The 17,342-nt window shown below is 51.6% G+C and overlaps 1 protein-coding gene across 1 annotated transcript in view; it reads right to left on the reverse strand.

The window, feature by feature from the left end:
• Positions 1–11,026: 11,026 nt before the first annotated feature.
• Positions 11,027–17,342, reverse strand: part of PDGFB (platelet derived growth factor subunit B) — an 8,041-nt gene continuing 1,725 nt past the window's right edge. The window contains exons 2-6 of the mRNA XM_010163687.2: positions 15,596–15,679; positions 14,895–15,100; positions 13,035–13,176; positions 12,472–12,641; positions 11,027–11,229 (exon numbers count right to left, since the gene is read on the reverse strand). Of these exons, the coding sequence (XP_010161989.2) occupies positions 12,505–12,641; positions 13,035–13,176; positions 14,895–15,100; positions 15,596–15,679 (569 nt within the window). The 3' untranslated portion in view covers positions 11,027–11,229; positions 12,472–12,504. The remainder of the gene's footprint in view (positions 11,230–12,471; positions 12,642–13,034; positions 13,177–14,894; positions 15,101–15,595; positions 15,680–17,342) is intronic.

Genomic DNA, 17,342 nt, shown 5'->3' on the forward strand with positions numbered 1-17,342 from the left:
GGAGCTCCTTTTCTAGCATGGTCCCTGTGCTCTGGCCCGGCAGCAGGTCACGCCTGCATGAAACCACACCAGGGGGTTGGGGGCACCTGCTGCAGGATGAAAGGCTGCGGTGACTCGCCGAGTCCATGTGTCCTGCCCTTGGCCACCCTAGCCAACTGGCAAAGACATACTGCAAGGACTTTGTGCCCATATTTCACACTCTGGGGTTTCACTGGATGAGAAAGTCTGCTCTCTTCTCTACTGGGGTGTTGTGCATGGGGAGACAGGGATATATAGGAGTAGAAGTTACCTTGGTCTGCACAGTTGAATTTAGCTGTCAATAAACACCTTTCTCTTGACCCTTCCTTTTCCATAATCCTCAACCCATCAGCCAGACTGAGCTTCTCACTGGGTACAGACAAGCGAAGGATGCTTGGCACTCTCCCAGCTCCCAAGCTGCCACTGGGAACCAGCGCAGTGATGGAGGAGCCCGTGGGGCACCCTCCTTCTGTCAGCACTGCTTCAGCTCTCGGGGGTGCAGGAAAGCACCCACAGATCTGCTTCACCCGTAGACAACCTGCAGAGCTTGGGCTGCCCCTCAGCTGGCTGCCTGGACCTGCTCCCAACCCATCCCACCCTTGCAGAGGTGAGCCAGGATCTCCAGTCAAGCTATTTCAAGAGCTGCTGCAAGGAGAGCTCTTTTCTTTCTTTTTTTCATTGACACAACAAATCAAACAGAGCCAACAATGACCCTCAGCCAGCATTACGTCATGATGGTTTTGTCTCATGGTCAAATCAAGATCCTTGGGGTCTTGCACAACCAGGTACTTGGGAAAATAAAGATTTCTTTCTTTCTTTCTTTAAAACACACCCCTGTTCTGCCTTCTTCAGCTTCCCGCTTTCCTCTTTCACAACCTACTGGGCTTTGTTAACTTTCTCAGTGAAACAGGCACATATCATAGCCCCACGGATCACTAAAAAGAAGGAGACTCCTCGGCTCCCATCACCAGCTGCACACACGTGTTGGTGGAAGGGGAAGGGACTGGGAGGAAAGAGGACGGTGCCTCCAGTCACATGCAGAACCCTGTTTTTGAGGAATTGAAAGCATGTTATATCTGCAAGGTTTCAAAAAAACCCCAAGGATGCTTCTGCATTTTAGGACATGACCAGTGCAGCCATGTCCCCAGGGCTTGTGGGAAGTTCTCGAGGGAGTCCCAGTGATAACCCTCCCTGCAGTCATTGAGGAGAAAATTGGGACAAGTGAGGTGCAGGTTCAGCCTGTGACTGGGTGTGCATCAGGATCTCAGCCTCATCCCAGCACCTGGTGCCTTTGCCCTGGTAGTGGAGCTGGTGAGATTTGGTTTCTTTGGGACTTGTCTGTTGCTAGGGGGACTTACCACCAAGTCACTGTGATTTTGGTAGATCTGTGTATTTCGTTGCTGTGTTTCTAGTGGGGGAATCCCCTGTGACATAGAGTCAGGATATCTGCTGGACTGCAGTCACCACCCTATAAAGCTGCCTTCGCTCAGCATGGAGGCAGGTCCTTGCCTTCTCAGGGCTGGTCTCTGAAGAGAAGAGCTGGCCTGCATCAGTTTCAGTTTTCTTCCCAGTGCAGAGGGACCTTTTACCCTTCCCCACTGGAAGGGGACTAAGCCATGCTGCAGAAGAATGCTTGGTGTAGGACAAGGCAAAGGGGGCTTCTGTACTTTGAATTCAGCCCCCAGGGCTGTGCAGGAGCTCCATGCAGAGCTCCTTTTATTCCTAAATTCCTTAAATTCAGCTTCTTTTCAAAGAGCCTTTTACATGTGCAGCTGAGGAGAGTACTGATATTGCGGAAAGGTGGGAAGATTTTGGACGACATGTTGACAAGCATCTTATAAACACATGCAATGACCCAAGGTTTGTAAAAAGAACGGTGCTGATGCCTGATGCTCACTGGCAAATCCTGTCCCGGCCTGAGATTGCTTGGGAAGGGGCGTGTGTGAGTCCTGTGCTGCCCAGAGCAAAGGTCCAAAGATCAGGAGCTTAATCCAAGGCACAAAGCTCCAGTTGCTCAAGGACTTCAGCCTTGCCTAGGGCCCCCAAGCAACCCGGGTCCTTGGGAATAGGAAAACCCCAGTGGGGATCTGCTGGACTCCCAAGGATTACAGCCCAAATGACTAAACCTGTTAGGTCACTCAAATGATCTGCTTCCTTTTATGGTCAAAATCAAGTGTCAGAATCACAGGTTTCCTCTTTCCTTAGAATTGAGCTTTCTCGGTACCACAAATCTTTCTTGCAATGCTAAAATTAAATGTCTGAAAGCACATGCATAGTGTTGCAATCTTGCTGTCTTGCTTACTGGTCTGTGTAATGCATGAGTTGAGTAACAAACAATAGAGGTTGGAAATAGCTGGGACTGAGATTTCCTCTTTCAGTTGCAGAATTGTTTCCTTGACTGGTGCGTGCATAAGCCAGGTGGCAAAATGCTTGCCCCGACCAAGTTTCCTGGCAAGCAGGAGGGGTCTTTGGGTGAGGGGTGGAAAGGAGTGAAAGAAAAACTCCCCAAAAGCAACTCCTGTCTTTCTTGTGCTTAGGTTCACTTTCCTACTCCTTTACAAGTTTACTCTGTCTCTCAGTATCTGGTTCTTGCAGCTCCTCACGGTCTTCTCAGGTCCATTTTCAAACCTGTGGATGGGAGCCATTGCCACCCCATGCAAGTGATGGAGACTTGAGATGCAGACAGCCATACCCAGAGCACCTTCAGTAATGCCCGAATCTGGCACTGTGACCTCTCCCATCCAGTGACATATATTCCAGGGAGCCAGGTCCTACCAGCCCTGGGGAGCAGCAGAGCTTGTTGCTCCCCCAGATTCAAGCACTCCAGCTGAGCATAGGCATTTAGGTCTCACCAGGCTCTTGTTTCACCCAACTTCAATTCAATAAGGACTTGTAATACTCAAGGTCTGGGGCCACCTGCCTTATCCATGGCTTGGAAATTGTCATGTCCTGGTCTCCAGGAGACCCACCAGCCCGCTGAATACAGGTGGAGAACGTACAGTGGAGTGGCTTTCCTAGATGCTGTAGACCCAGCTGGCTGCTTCTGATTCTGGTTGTGCAGGTAGTCACCTACACATAAGTGTTTCTGCTTCCAAAAAACCCGCTGTTTGAGGTCTCCCCCAGACCTTGGTGTTTGTGTCTTATCTGACTAAAATGGCTGCCTCTGCCACCCTCAACTGCTATGACCCAAGGGACCTTGCGCTGGGTGGTGTGAGGTGACTGCCTGTCAGGATTGTGACACTGGCTTGGTGTCCACAGGCACCCCTAATGCCAGGGACGCTGCCAGCAGCGATGACGTCCTTCCCCAGCTGCACCCACAGCGCAGGCAAAGCAGTGAGGTGGGCACGGCAGCACCGTGCCAGCTCCCACCGTTTGCTGCCCGAGGGCCTCCGCTTCCCGGATGGGTGTTCACATGCACCCAGATTCCTTAGAGGGTTTTTTTAATCTAGGTTCATAAATATTCATGCTTTTCAGCTGGCAAAAATCCCCTGTTGCTGGCTGGCCTTCCTCGGGGACCAGTGGTGTATCAGCCCCTGCTCTTCCTCCTCGTGGCAGTGGGAAGCCATCAAGCTCCAAGGGCTTCTCCTACACCCATCCACACAACTCGGCCCTCTCTCCAAACCACTCCGACCAGCTAACCTCTTGTTTGGAAGAAAACACACAGGACGAACTTGCAATCAAATATCCTATTTTCTCTCTGAGGGCTGGTTTAGAGCAGAGTGGGAAGGGAATGGGGTTCAGCTCTGGGTTTGGGGGCTGCACCTGGCTCCATGTCTGTGTTCAGAGCAGGAAACCAGGGCAGGTTTTCTGTCCTGCACGGTAGCAGCATCTGGTTGCTCCTTCCTGGCCATGAGTTTTGAAACCATCTACAAAACCTGAGTAAATAAATAAGTACAACAATAGGTCGCAGCGTACCCAGTGGGACTATCCATGGAAAAGGGAAAATATGTATCATGGGGAAAAAACTGCAAATCCTGTTCAGCTGCTCCTTTCTGTTTCATTTAATGCACTTGAAGGCATCTGCGCTGGGGAAACGCTTTATTCAATTACCAGGCTGTTGACACCAGCCTCAGCTGAGCCAGGAGAGCATCGTCCCTGTCAAACCTGAACACAAAAAGCGGCCATTTCAGCCCTTTTACAACTGGATGATGATGCTGGTGGGGGACCACCTCTACTCATCAGAGCATCCCTCATCACTCCCAGGGGAGAAACCTGCACCGCTGGCCAACTGCCTGGCTGCAGTGGGTGCTGGTCATACCTTTTGCAGACCTTCATCTGCATTTGTGCATCCTTCTGGGAGGGGGCTGCCCCTTGCCCATCCAGGGATGCTCTGAAGCAAGGTCCCCCACAAGTGAGAGATGTGCTCCGACAACCAGTGCTGCCTCAAACTTTCCAGGGCAAGGCCATTCTGCTGTTGTGGTGTTTTGTCCATGGCCACTAGGTTTATGGGACACCAGGGAGACCCTTCCTTTTTTCCTCCCCTCCCCCTCCTAGTACAAGCATTTTGTTTTTCTTCTTGATTAGCGGAAAAAATTCCTGAACCTGTCAGAAGGAAGGAAGGTCTTTTTTCTCTCTCTCTCTCTCTCTCTCTTTTTCTCTCTCCTCAGTCAATTAGTAAAATACAAACAATTTCCATCGTGATGGTGAAACACTTTTTCCACCTAAATAACACCTCTGGGGGCTTTAAAGGCACAGGCCCCTTTGCACCTCTTCCCCTGCCCAGAGTGATGCCCTTCTGGGGCTACATCAGAGTGGGACAGGGGTGGCTGTTCCCCATCCTACCTTACCTGGACATGCAGGCAGCCCAGGGCTCAGGACTTAGAATAGAATCATAGAATGGTTAGGATTGGAAGGGACCTTAAAGATCATCTAGTTCCAACTTTGCAGGCACCTTGCAGAAATGCAGCCACCTCCCAGGGCTTTTCCCCACAGAGGTCAAGCCAGCGTGTGCTGGGTCACACACCTCGCCGCCCTCCTTTCTGGGAGCAGCTAATGCCCTGGCATGCCCAAATGTCAGCTCTCTGAGTGCCCTGCCAATGCGCTGATGCCCGCGGAGCCTGCGGCATCCCCAGCCAAGGCCTGGGGAGCGGTGAAATCCCCTCCGTGTATGTGTCCATCCCTGGGATCTCCCTCTCGCCCAGCTGCACACACCTGGCTGAGCTCCGCTGCTGACTGTGCAGCCCTGCCTGCTCCAGAGGACCCTGGCCCTTGCCTGCTGGAGGAGACAGCGAGTATCCATCCTGCTAGGCACGCTGCAGAGGCCTTGCAGCCACCTGCCTAATTTAGGCAGCCAAAGTCCTTGTGTGGGTACATGGTGTGGTTCACATGTGGCCCCATATGTGTACATATGTGTATACTGGGCTGTCTGTGTGCTGGACCCTCATGGGGCAATGTCCAACATAGAATCATTAAGGTTGCAAAAGACCTCCAAGATTATCAAGTCCAACCATCAACCCAACACCACCATGGTCACTAAACCATGTCCTGAAGTGACATGTCTACCTGTTTTTTGAACACCTCCAGGGATGGTGACTCCACTCCTTCCCTGGGCATCCTGTTCCAGTGCTTGACCACTCTTTCAGTGAAGAAATTTTTCCTAATATCCAACCTAAACCTCCCCTGGCACAATTTAAAGCCATTTCCTCTTGTCCCAGGAAGGATCACCAGGGATGAAGATCTCCCATGCAGCATCCAGAGCCCTCTGGACAGCCGTCTCCTGAGTGCCCTGGGCTGCCACTGAGCATGCATGTCTCAGTAAGGGCTTCTCTCTCAGAGCACACTTTGGTTCATTAACCATCGCTTTTCCTGCTCTGACCTTATTTAAAATTTTTCTCTGACATCATCACTTGCAGATAGTTCTGCACTGCAAGGACCAGCAGTAGCTAACGCCTTCTCCTCTGCTCTTCACCAGGTCTGTGCCAAGATTTGTACTGAAAAACAGTTTATCTTCATGCAGAAAACACCTCAGCAGGGCTTGAGTTTGGGGAGCAGAGCTTGCCCTCACTGACCGCATTGGCCAGCAGTGGCCAGGGCCAAAGGTCCAGGCATTTGGGAACTTGGGAGTTTCCAAAGCTGCTGGGGAAGACCTGCAGCAGAGCTGCTTGCCCAGCATCTCTGCACTGTCCACCCTTTGTTCCTGCAGTGCATGCAAAAACCAAAAATCACAGGAAACATTTTGAAACACACATCGACTGTCAAGCCACAAAACTCCCTGCTGACAGCTCCTCGTACTGTTTGGGTTGCTGCTTAATCCCTTGCAAACAGCTTCTGTTATTGAGTTAGTAATTACAAGGGAGTTGTTTCACCCGAGGCTGCTTTCCTCCCAGCTTTGCCACTGCCTTTGCTGTGAACCCAAGGCAGTCCATCCTGTTGGAGAGTCCCATTTGGCATCTGGCTGGCTGGGGGAGGTGAGCCCTGCCATAATTTTATATTTTTATCTCTTCACCCTCCTGGCTCCTCTGTCGAGAGCCCCATGGACCCACCACTGTGACTGGGACTCCCGCGTTAACCCGTTGCCTGCACTACCTACGGGGAGGCCCTCTTCCTGATCATTTTTTTGGGATCTCTGTTGTTCCTTTAACCCTGTGATTAAAGCCTAAAACAGCTGAGGCTGCCTGGCTTCCTTGTAATGTCTTTTAAGATGGGAAATTCCCAAGCCTGCAATGAGTTCACTTGGTCACGGGCAGATCACGGCTTGGGGGAGGCACAGCATTTGGTCACAGGCTGCATGAAGGCGAGTGGGGAACAGCTGCATGCTCCGGCGAGGGGTTTTTGTTGTTATTTTTCCTAAATATCTTTTAATTCTTCATATTTTCCTCCCTCTTTGTAACCTGCTTTTTCCCTTTGCACAGCTGGCCTCTCTGCCCTTAAGGCCCACCAGGCGCTTGCGCCACCAAGCCCTCTCCCAGCTGTGTCCAGAATGTGGGCAGGTTGGGCAGTGGGACAGGGTGGCCATTGTGGGGGGCACAGCTTATGCCAGGAAGGTGTGAGCTGAGCGTGGAGAGACAAATGCCTGTGTGGGCTTCATGCCACATGGCTGGGTTGAAGAAGGCTCTTCCTTTGAGCCATGGCCAGGCGTGGAGACAAGCTTAAGCTGTTCCCTTTTCTGAGCACCAATAAAATAAGCAAACAGTTAAGGTTCTCCTGGGCCCAGCAAGGAAACTCTTGCAAACTGATTTTTTTGCTTTGTTTGGCCATGTGGCAGCTACAGCATTGCAAACCCTCAATACTAAAAAGCCCGAAGCCTGGCTTTAAAACATAAGGATTTGCTTTTTGCACCTGAATATCCCATTGAGCTCACTCTCGTCTCTGCCTGCTGCTTTCTGGAGCCATGTTCTTGCAGGAGGACCCATCGCTGAAACTTTGCTCTGCTGCCTGGGAGGCTGAGTGTGTTTCCTCCAACAAAAGATGAACCTCCTGTTGAATGACATATCCTGAGGCTGGGCCTTTAGGTAAAGCAGCAGTTGAGCAATTAAAACAGGGAGAGTTGCCAAAGCTCCCCAGCTCCTCCAAGATCACCTGTAGCGCCAGGTGAGCCCAGCTGGCACCCCATGCAGAGGTGATGCTTTCCAGTGGTGTGCTGCAGCCCTCCCAGGGCTTATTCCAGGATTTATTTCCCTAGCCTGGCTTTGTGGGGTGGTTGTAAACCACCTGCTCCAGCCTTGAGAAGCGGCGCAGGCGCCTGCCTTCCTGCGCCCCACGCTGACCTGTGCTGAACACGCGCCGAGGTGCTGCGAGGAAACGGCCTCCAAGCGAGCGCCCGAGCAGCTGCTGCGAGCGGGCGCCAGGCACTGCGGAGGTGTTAGCTCCAGGCGCCCGGGCCCGCGGCTTCTTTCAGCACCTATTCATTTTGAGCTGTTAAAAGCAGAGACACACGCTTGTGGATGGGTTTGCACGCCTCTCCCAGGGCCACCGTGGCCAGGTGGTGTGCCAGCCCCTCAGGATGCCAAGCCCTTCCTCCCATCCCTGGTCCAGGCTGATGCACCCACACCTCCTGTGACTTATACCCCTTTTTGCACCCGTTGCTTCCCAAATACCCTGCTGGCAAGTCCTCAAGTCCGAAGAAGTCTCATGCCAAAAACCTTTCTACTCACCAGATTATCCTAAGGAAATCAGAGCAGGGATGTGTTTGTTATCCTTGCTGTGATTTTGCCCGGGATGTCCATCCTTGGGGAAGGACAGAGCTCACCACTACTCCAGCTCCCTTTGGAGGATCAGAGAAAACATGTCCTCACCCCAAAATGAACCATGCTGGAGTGAGGCACACAGCTTGTCCCTCAAGGACAGCCTGGAACACACCCTGATAGGAGGCTCCCCAGGTTCGCTGTCACAGCACAAGTCCCCACTTGGGTCTGTGCTCCTCAGAGCTGAGCCATGGACTGCAGGTGCTGTGCACGTGCCAGGGGGACCTCGGAACTGAGGCACAGGGCAGCAGCTGCCTTTGCTCCCCGCAGCCTCGTGCCTGAGTGCCAGATATGCAATATCTCCCTTGCTCAGAGGAAAGGGAAGCGCAACAGCCTTTCCGATCGAGGGAAGGATCGCCGTTGTCTAGACGATGTGACTAAGGAGGGAAGGGGCCGACTATTTGTACAGCTTTGGGGAGTGTAAACAGTGCTGAATATCCCAGGCCCTTCAAAGCAGAGGAATCCGGAGATCAGATGAAAGTGCAGGGAAATTCTGGCCGGGTGTCCAAACAGAGCAGCTAAGGAGAAGGGGACCTCTTCCAGACGCAATCCCCAGCGCTTGAGTCATTTCAAACCAGCCCAAGTGCTGGGTGACAAGTGGGAAGGAGGAGCACAGCAGAGCCAGCAGTGGACAGGGCTGTGCCTGGGCTCCCAGGACTTTCCCAGCTTTGGTCACTTCTCTCTGCAATCTCAGAATAAGTGTCCTGAAAATGAAACTGGAGGCCCTGGGAGTCCCGCTCTGCCTCGCAGTGAGCTGGTTTGGCCTCTGCATTTCATTCAGCTCACAAAAGAAAGAGAAAATGTTGTTTGAGAGGTTTGGTTTCCTTTTTTTCTTTTTTTTCTTTTTTAACAACTTTAAATACAGTACTGAGTATAAATTAATCTTACATTTTTTAAAAAAGGCAAAAAATTTAAAATAAAATAAAACCTCACCATCTTTACAAACCAAAGGAAACAGATTTTGGAACAGAAAAACGAAGTGTCTTAAGACTTGAAGGCCTGGGGTTGGAGGGAGGGAGCAACGTGCCACCTCAGCAGTGGTATGAGAATTGCTCTGGGCTTGCAGGAGGTGAGGGCTGGGTCCCTCCACAACTTGTAACAGCTCCTCAGCTGCAGCTTTGCCTCCTTCCTCCGACTCCCTTTGGGGCTTTGCCCCGCAACAGAGGTGTGTGTGCAAGGGGAAGAAGAGGCTGGAGGCGGGAGGAGGAGGGGAGAGCTGCCGCGCTAGCTCTGGGCAGGCATTTTCTCCATGTGTCACTCTGCAGTGCTCAGCATGGCACAATCCAAGGCCAGGACTCCGAGGTGAGGCTGGAAATTCCCACCTTATGTAACATTACTGCTAATGGTGACAGAGTATTGGGTGTGCAGAAGTAGCCTCTGCCTACAGAGTCCTCTCCTCCCTCCTCCTGAGCAGGCAGTGGCCTGGGAGGGACTCTGCAACTGACCCTCCATTTGTTCTCTGAGGCCTTCTCACTTAGAAGGGCCCCTTTCTGTCTCAGATGGCTGCTGCCAACTGCAAAGACTATTCTCAATCCTTTCTCTATACTTACACAGAGATGCCCACATCTTGGACCAGCTTCCAAGCTAGGTGGGCTTGGAATACCTAAGGGGCAAAATCCAGAAGGAATTTGAGAGAGAAAACATGAGGAAAAAAGATGGAAGATGCAGGGACATTGGCAGGGAGAGAGCAGTGAAGGTGTGGTGTGCAGGACAGCGTGAAGGGGTTAAAAACCTCAGGGGAATGACATGATTCTGCTTTCAGGACCACAGAGCAGGCAAGGACAGCTCACTGAGATTAAGTCATGCTTCTAAGTTTGGCTGTTGTTGTTGGTCTTGTTGTGGTGCCACTTCGCCTCGTGCAAGGAAGTTGTGCTGGAGGGTTGGTGGAGAGCGAGAGAAAAGGGCAACAAGACAGAGATCAGATGATGTCTCTGCCTGTCCCGTCCCAGACCTCGCAGGCACGTTCCAGTCACTGTGCTTTTCTGCCGACGCATGCATGCGCCTCTGAGCTTCCTGCCACTGGGGAATTAAATCCATTTAAGAACATATATATATATATTTATATATGTATGTATAAATACACATACGCACACGCACACACACACACGTATATATATATATATATATACACACAGATATACACACGCACACATACAGAGCGAATTTTAAAAATAATCTGAGTCCAAGCCTGGAAAGTGGAATTCTCCATCAGCATGTGCAAAGATGGCTCCCCTTGGCAGGGGCCGGGGGCGTGGAGACAATTCTGCCGCCGTCTGCTCCTTCCCCATGATCCAAACACCTTCCAGTCAGCACCAGGAGCAGGAGGGGCAAGGGAGGGGGGGAATGCATTTGGCTTCTTTGTTTTGTTTTTGTTTTTGTTTTCTGTTCCCCGAGATGTTGTATATCTTAGTGGTTTTGGTTTTTCTTTTTTAAAATAAAATATACACGCACACATTAAAAATATATATCTGTCCAGGTAGGGTGCTAAAAGTCCTTAGTGCATTTTCCATCATGGGTTGCTGCTCACAATCTGAGATATGCCTGTTTTCAAAATAGAGGTCCAGTGCAAGTGTTGATCTCAGCTGGGCCCCCCAGCCTTACCAGAAACACAAGGGGAAGGGAGGGTAATCCCCTTCCACCCTCTGTCCATTTGTTTTTCTCCTCCTCTCAGAAGAAATTGGACCCACTTTCCTTTTCACATTTTCCATCCTGTCCTCTGGAGCAGGGAAGGCATCGTCCTGCCCTTGTTGCATGTTGCGGTTGCCAGGGTTCGTGGTTTTGTTTGCACTTTGTTCTTTTCTCATATATATATATATATAGATCATGTTTGTCCTTTTTTGTGTGTGTAAAACTTTAAAATTATGCTAATAAATGAAAGAAAGGAGAGGCTTTGGTGGGAGAAGGTCCACTGATGGAAAGGGAAGCACCAATTGCCGTCTGGATCAGATGTTGAGGCAGACGGACGAAGAGGAAAAGTTATCACTCCAAGGACCCCATGGGGGCAATACAGCAAATATATTAAATAAACCTGGAAGTGAAACAAAAACAGATGCAGCATTAGAATATGTAACCCTCTGCCCCTGCAACTCCCCTCCTCTCCCATTTTCTCCTCTGGAAATGTCTGTGTCAAAGTGCCAGGTCAGAAGCCCAGGAGGGCTTTCGACCTTCTCTATTTTTTTTCCCTTGGACAGCTTGAGCCAGAGCTGAGATTTGCAAGGGTTTGCATCATTTATACCCTGGGAACCTCAGGCTGGTCAAGAGGATCCAGGGATAATCAGAGCCCTCATATTGCTGAGCGTGGGAATACCAATCCCAAGACACTGCCTGGCGCCCCTTGTTCCCAGCTCCTGGACCACCACATGGTAGAAGCCTGTTGTCCCCTCTCTTGAGGCGAGGGAAAGGGAATGTGAAGTGAGCGGCCCAGGCTCATTCCAAGGGGCTGCGGCAGAGCTGGAATTGCTGAGTCATGGGCCAGGGCTTTCCTGCTAGGCTGTGCTGCCTCTCTCTAAATTCAGCCCCCCAGCTCCGTGCCCTGGCTACTCATTCTTTTCTGCACCTTTCCCTCTCTCCTGGGGAACCAGGGCTTATTCTCCCTTCCCTTGTACCAGTGAAATTCTTCTGATGACGAGGGAATTACTCCTGTTTACACAAGTCAGGGAGAGAAGAATCAGACCCTGGACTGACAAAGTCCAGAACTCTTGCCAGAGATTCCAGTTCTCCTTTCCCCTGGTATGACCTTTCTTATGCACACAGGCTTCCTGCTAGGGGAGAGATGAACCAAAATTGTCGCTGCTTTTCTTTTCAGTCTTTCTGCCAGCTCAACTAATGAAATAAAAGGAAAAGGGATCCCCAGAGCAACATTAATTCTCTGCTTTCAACGGAGAATCAATAGAGAAAGGAGAACAGAAGTTGCTCCACAGAAGAGATGAATTACATGGACCCCAAGGGGATTTAGGTTTAGAGAGAAATCAGGCTCGCTCTCTGCCTGCAAGGGAGGCAGAGAAAAGAGAGGGCAGGGCCTGAGAGCAAGTTTGGTTGCAGCATGATCCTTCCAGTTTTGTGAAGAGCCATAAAGCCATAAATAGGATGCACGTGTTGGGTCCCAACCTAGTCCTTCTACCTCCTTCGACCCCGGTTTTATCACACCCAGGCCCTGCAGTAGCCCCATACTGAATGAGTGCCTGGTGCTACGGGAAGCACTCGAGGTGCTTGGGCAGAACCATGTCCTGTGAGAGCATTTCTCCCGACTGGAAAAGCCGTTTGCTGTTACCTGCCTTGTGCTCTCTCTCCCCTGCCAGCACTTCTATGCTATGAGGATTTCTTTCAGCACTTTCTTATCGTTGACATGCTTGTACTTCTTATGTTTCCTCTTCTGCACCGGGGGCCGGCGTACTCTCTGCCTCTGTGAGACAGCGGCTGTGGTGAACGACGGTGACAAGCCTGCCAAAACAGAGGGGAGAGTGTCTGCACAGCTGGGTCACGTTGAAATATCTTTCTCCATACACTATCAACAAAGAGCTCTGCAAGCGGAGGGCCGCAAGCCCTTCTCCTGTTCTTCCATTCCTTGTCTTCTGTTCTCCACAGTCTCTGCCCTCTCCCTTTTCCCACGATGCCCTTCCTCTCACCTCTCACCTTCCCCTCCTTCATTTCCCTGTTTCAGGCCCTTGCTGGCAGGCAGACATCCTGGGAAAGGTCCCTCAGCTGGTATATACCAGAAAAGGCCCACGGGATTCACCGGAGCTAAGCAGATTTAAACCAGCGGAGGGCTCTTTCCTCTCTCCCCAGCCTCTCTTCTCACACCTCCCTCCACTCCACTAATGCCAAGATCCTTACGTCTCTGTTCACGAGGCGCTGGCCGGCTGTTCCTGGGGGGCTGACGGGACACCGCTTCGCACCGACACTGCACATGGTCCTCCAAAGGCACAATGACTTTTTTGAATTTTGGCTTCCTCTGGACAAATTCGATCTTGTTCACCTATTGGGAAGAGGGATGCAAGCAAAAGATGAATTCAGCAGTAGCTCCCACTCTGTAAAAGTAATCAGTGTCAGTTCCCTTCAGTACTGGCTTTCTTCCTAAAGGGTCGGAAGACGGTTTATAGAGCACAGTTCAAATTCAGGGATGGTGTGTATGGGAGCTAATTCTGCACACACCAGCAGAGCAGACCTAGACCAGGCAAGTTTGGATGTGACTGGTTGTTTCCCCCATTCCTAACGACTGCCGCTGCTTAAGCAGGATGACTGGTTGATCGTAGACAGAAACATGGGACGTGCAGAACGTGCTACTGGTTTTCTGAAAGATGTGATAGTGGAGACCTGGGGGCAACCAGAATTAATTCCCACAGGGTGCTACAAGAAGGGCAAAAGGAGAAGAACTCAGGCCCGATGCAAGCAAATGCAGCTTCACCATCTCTGCTGAGGCCTGTCTGAATTTGTCTCAAGCTCTTTAATAACTCACAGGGCTGAAGCCCTCAGCTCTGTGTTTCACGGGAAAGGCGGTGCTCTGGAAATTCCCTCGGACTCTCCACCAGTGCTGACTCAGAGGGAAGACTCACTGCTCCACATCCCACCACAGGGCACAAGCTTTCCAGGGGGTCCTCCCACTCCAGCAGCAGCCAGGCCTGACCCCACTCAGCTTATCTAACGAGACCGCAGTCCCTGAAGTGCTCCGCAAGCTATAAATACTTGCTCTGCCGCACGTCTGGGATTGAATTCCTCTAAACCCACTGCCCCCAGCAGCATCCCTCAGCCAGCACTGAAGCAGCCGGGCTGTTTATCTTTCCTTGAAAGCCCACTCCACACGCTTCAGACCACACGCTGCTCACTAGACAAACACTTCCAGCCAAACAATAGAGAGACCTCTGTCCTCAAAGAAACCATTTCCAGGTCACTTTTTCAAGCTGGCTTTTGACCTCTCACTTGTTTTTTCCACAAAAACAACTCCTGCTCCCCCCCATTTTTCCCTCATTCAGCCTGGCTTTTCTGAGAAAGGAATTTCCTGATGAAGAGGGCTGTGTGAATACAACCTCTCCCAGCCAACCTCTGCCGCCTGCCTGGGGGAGTCTCTTACGGCTCAGGCAGAGGATTAGTATGGGATGAGTATTATTTTTAAGCGAGCTGTCTGGGAGGAAGCTGTGAGGAGATCACTGGTAGCTGTGAGGAGGGCAGGATCAGAGCAAGAGGTCAGCCATCAGGTGTCTGCTTGCTGTTGAGTGGGTCAGGAGGTAACTGTGGGGCTGAGAAAGAGGAGAAGCTGCTCTAGTGCATGTCTTGGGAAGAAGCTGCAGCAGCAGTGGGGGGATGGAGCACTTAACACTGCAAGTCCTTCACTTTTTGCACCAAAATCAGTTCCTGCAATGAAAGCGTCCTGTTTCTTCTGCTCTAACACATCAGGCAAGACCACTTCCAGCCACAGAAATAGCCATGGCATGGAGCTGCAGCTGGGGATGGTTCCCTGTAGCTCAGCTATGGTGACAGTCCCCAGCTGCTGGACAGCACCAGCCCTCTGAGTAGTCACCCCACGCCAGAGGCTGCAGCGCTGGACGGCTAACGCAGCCGATGTGACTGCGGAGGGGACGCGAGGGAACAGACAGCTGTGTGAGCCTTGTACCCGAGACCTGCTGTGGTTTTGGTCCTAGGGGGCTGGGATGGAGCTGGGCTGTGGGAGGAGGGAGCAGCAGGAGGTGTCTCCCTTACCTGGACGTGCCGGATGCGAATCTGCGTGGGGCGACACTGCACGTTGCGGTTGTTGCAACAGCCGGAGCAGCGCTGCACCTCCACGCAGGGTGGCCACACCACAAAGTTGGCATTAGTGCTGTCTACCATGTTGCGGGAGATTTCAAAGACCACTGCCCGTGTCTTGCACTCTGCGAGAACAGCTGGCTCTGCTGCTGCCAGAGCATCTATGGAGGGCCAAGAGAAGAAAGTGGGATGAAACAGGCTTTGCAGCTGTTACCAACCCACTGCAGCCACCTCTACTGGAAGAGAAAGACCCCACACGGCGCTCACACACACACACAGATGTTCTTTCTCTTTCCCCCACCCCTCCAGCTCCCTCCCTGGACAGAGCCATGCCTTGTGGAGGAGTCCCCAGTAAAATGATGCTTCTCATCATAGGGGTAGTCCTACACAGGAGGTGACACTTTAGAGCAAATCAGCACTGGGGGGATTCAAAGCAGAGCAGCTTGCAGAGCTCCAGACTCCCTCTCCTGCCCTCCTGGTGTGTAACACCCAGCTCCTACGTGGGGCCCAGACCCTCCTTCTCACCTGTCTACACATCCACGCACACTATAACCTCTACCCCCACACATGTATCATCTCAGACATGCATCTGCACACAGCCACAGCTTCTCAGGTGAGTGCCCCAACAATTACAAGGTGCAACACCCCCAACTCACCTAGGCTTCGTCGCTCTCGAGACAGGGCCACGGGGTTTTGACCGGGCTGAGTTGCATTCCCGCTCAGGTTTGAGCTATCCTCCTCTGCAAAGGGAAAGACATGACCTAATACCACCGGGCAGAGGCAGAACACGGCGGGCACTTGTGCTGTGCTCATCACACAAAGTGCAGAGACGTAGGATAAGCCACGGCCCCAGTACATCACACTAGGTGTAAATCTACCAGCAAGGTCATAGCTGTGCTGGGGCAGACACTTTAGGTTTGCTCTTGGCTCAGACTAGGCAGCTCAAAGCAACAAGCCTATCATGAAAGAAGGGTCCCAGTTAGGTCTGGGAGAGGAAAACTCCAGCTCAAGGCCTATGGCAGGGCTTTCTGGTGTCAGAGAGGAGTAGCAGAGGGATACAGATCAGCAGGCTGAGACCAGGATACGTCAAGAAGGATCAAAGACCAGATGGGAGAAGCAGGAAATTTGGTATATAGCACTGAGGTGCCTTGCTAGAATGGCTTGGGACTGGGAGAGTTGAGGGGTGAGAAGGCAGGTGAAGGAGATGATGGGTGGGAGTTGGGGTGCTTGCTTTCTCTCTCCCAACCCACCACAGCCACTCTAGGTTAGAGTCAGTTTTATGACAGAAGAATAGAAAAACAAAGTTAAAATTACTTTTCCCCTATACTATTCTAAGGTAAGCTGCAGGATCTGGAGGTTGTTCACTCAGCGATGGGAGAGGAAGGCTGACAGCATTCAGGCCAGCCCTGAGCAGTTCCCTCCCACCCCACTGCTTTTTCCCATAGGAAGTGTTGAATAGAGAAATGCCCATAATCCCCATGGAGCACTCCAACACACAGCCCCTCCTGAGCTCCGGACAATGGCTGTGCTCAGAGATAGCTCCCACCCAGCCACAGCTCTTTCCTTCTCTGACCTGCTTTAGCAGCTGAAGGAAGCTGAATGGACGTCAGCATCAAGGGAGCAATTCTCTTAAAGGGAATTTGGGGCCAGTGGAAGATCTCTGTTTATCAGATGTGCGGTGGAGCAGACTTCCCATACCTATCATGTCCCATTCCTCTTCCTCAGCCCTGCCTTAGTGTAGCCCTCTTATAAGGGGGAGAAGAGACTTTGCTCTCCACTCAGCCCTGAAGCAATTGCTGAAGGATGTGGGATGGGTACACAGAGGCTGTATTCACAAGACAGGAACCATGTGCCTGAGCAGCCAACAACTGCCCATGAGGTGGACAGTCAGACACCCTTTAAAGCATCTGGAGAGGTGTGATCAACTCTAGGACACCGTTCATCTTGCCCTGAGTCAGACACCCACAATGAGATCTGGTGGATCATGCTCTAGAAGGGCATGTAGTTCTCTAGGGACTACAGAGGGTGTCTGGCTCAGATGGGCATGCACGCTTTGCAGGGAGCTACAGTTAAGGGAGATGATCTCCACTCTATACACTTCTGTTGTTGGGTCTACAGTAGTGTCTAAGGTCAGGAGAGCCGAGTACCTCAGCTCATCTGCCTCCTGGAGCTGCCTAATCCTGGCTGCCTGCGCAGTCAGTGGAGGGCAGCAGCTGTGACAGATACAGGGTGCGTGGACAGCACAGGGAATAGCCCTAGCTGTTTGGGGGATTATTTTGCTAATACACTTATTTGCTAATACACTCATTCCACACAGGCCAAGCAAATGGTGATGCCCCTCAGTCACTGCCTGGGAAGGGAGGAGAGCCATAGGGTGCAAGAGACAGCTTCACAGCACTGTTT

Source organism: Antrostomus carolinensis, unplaced genomic scaffold (assembly GCF_000700745.2).
Source record: "Antrostomus carolinensis isolate BGI_N321 unplaced genomic scaffold, ASM70074v2 scaffold27462, whole genome shotgun sequence".
NCBI lineage: Eukaryota > Metazoa > Chordata > Aves > Caprimulgiformes > Caprimulgidae > Antrostomus > Antrostomus carolinensis.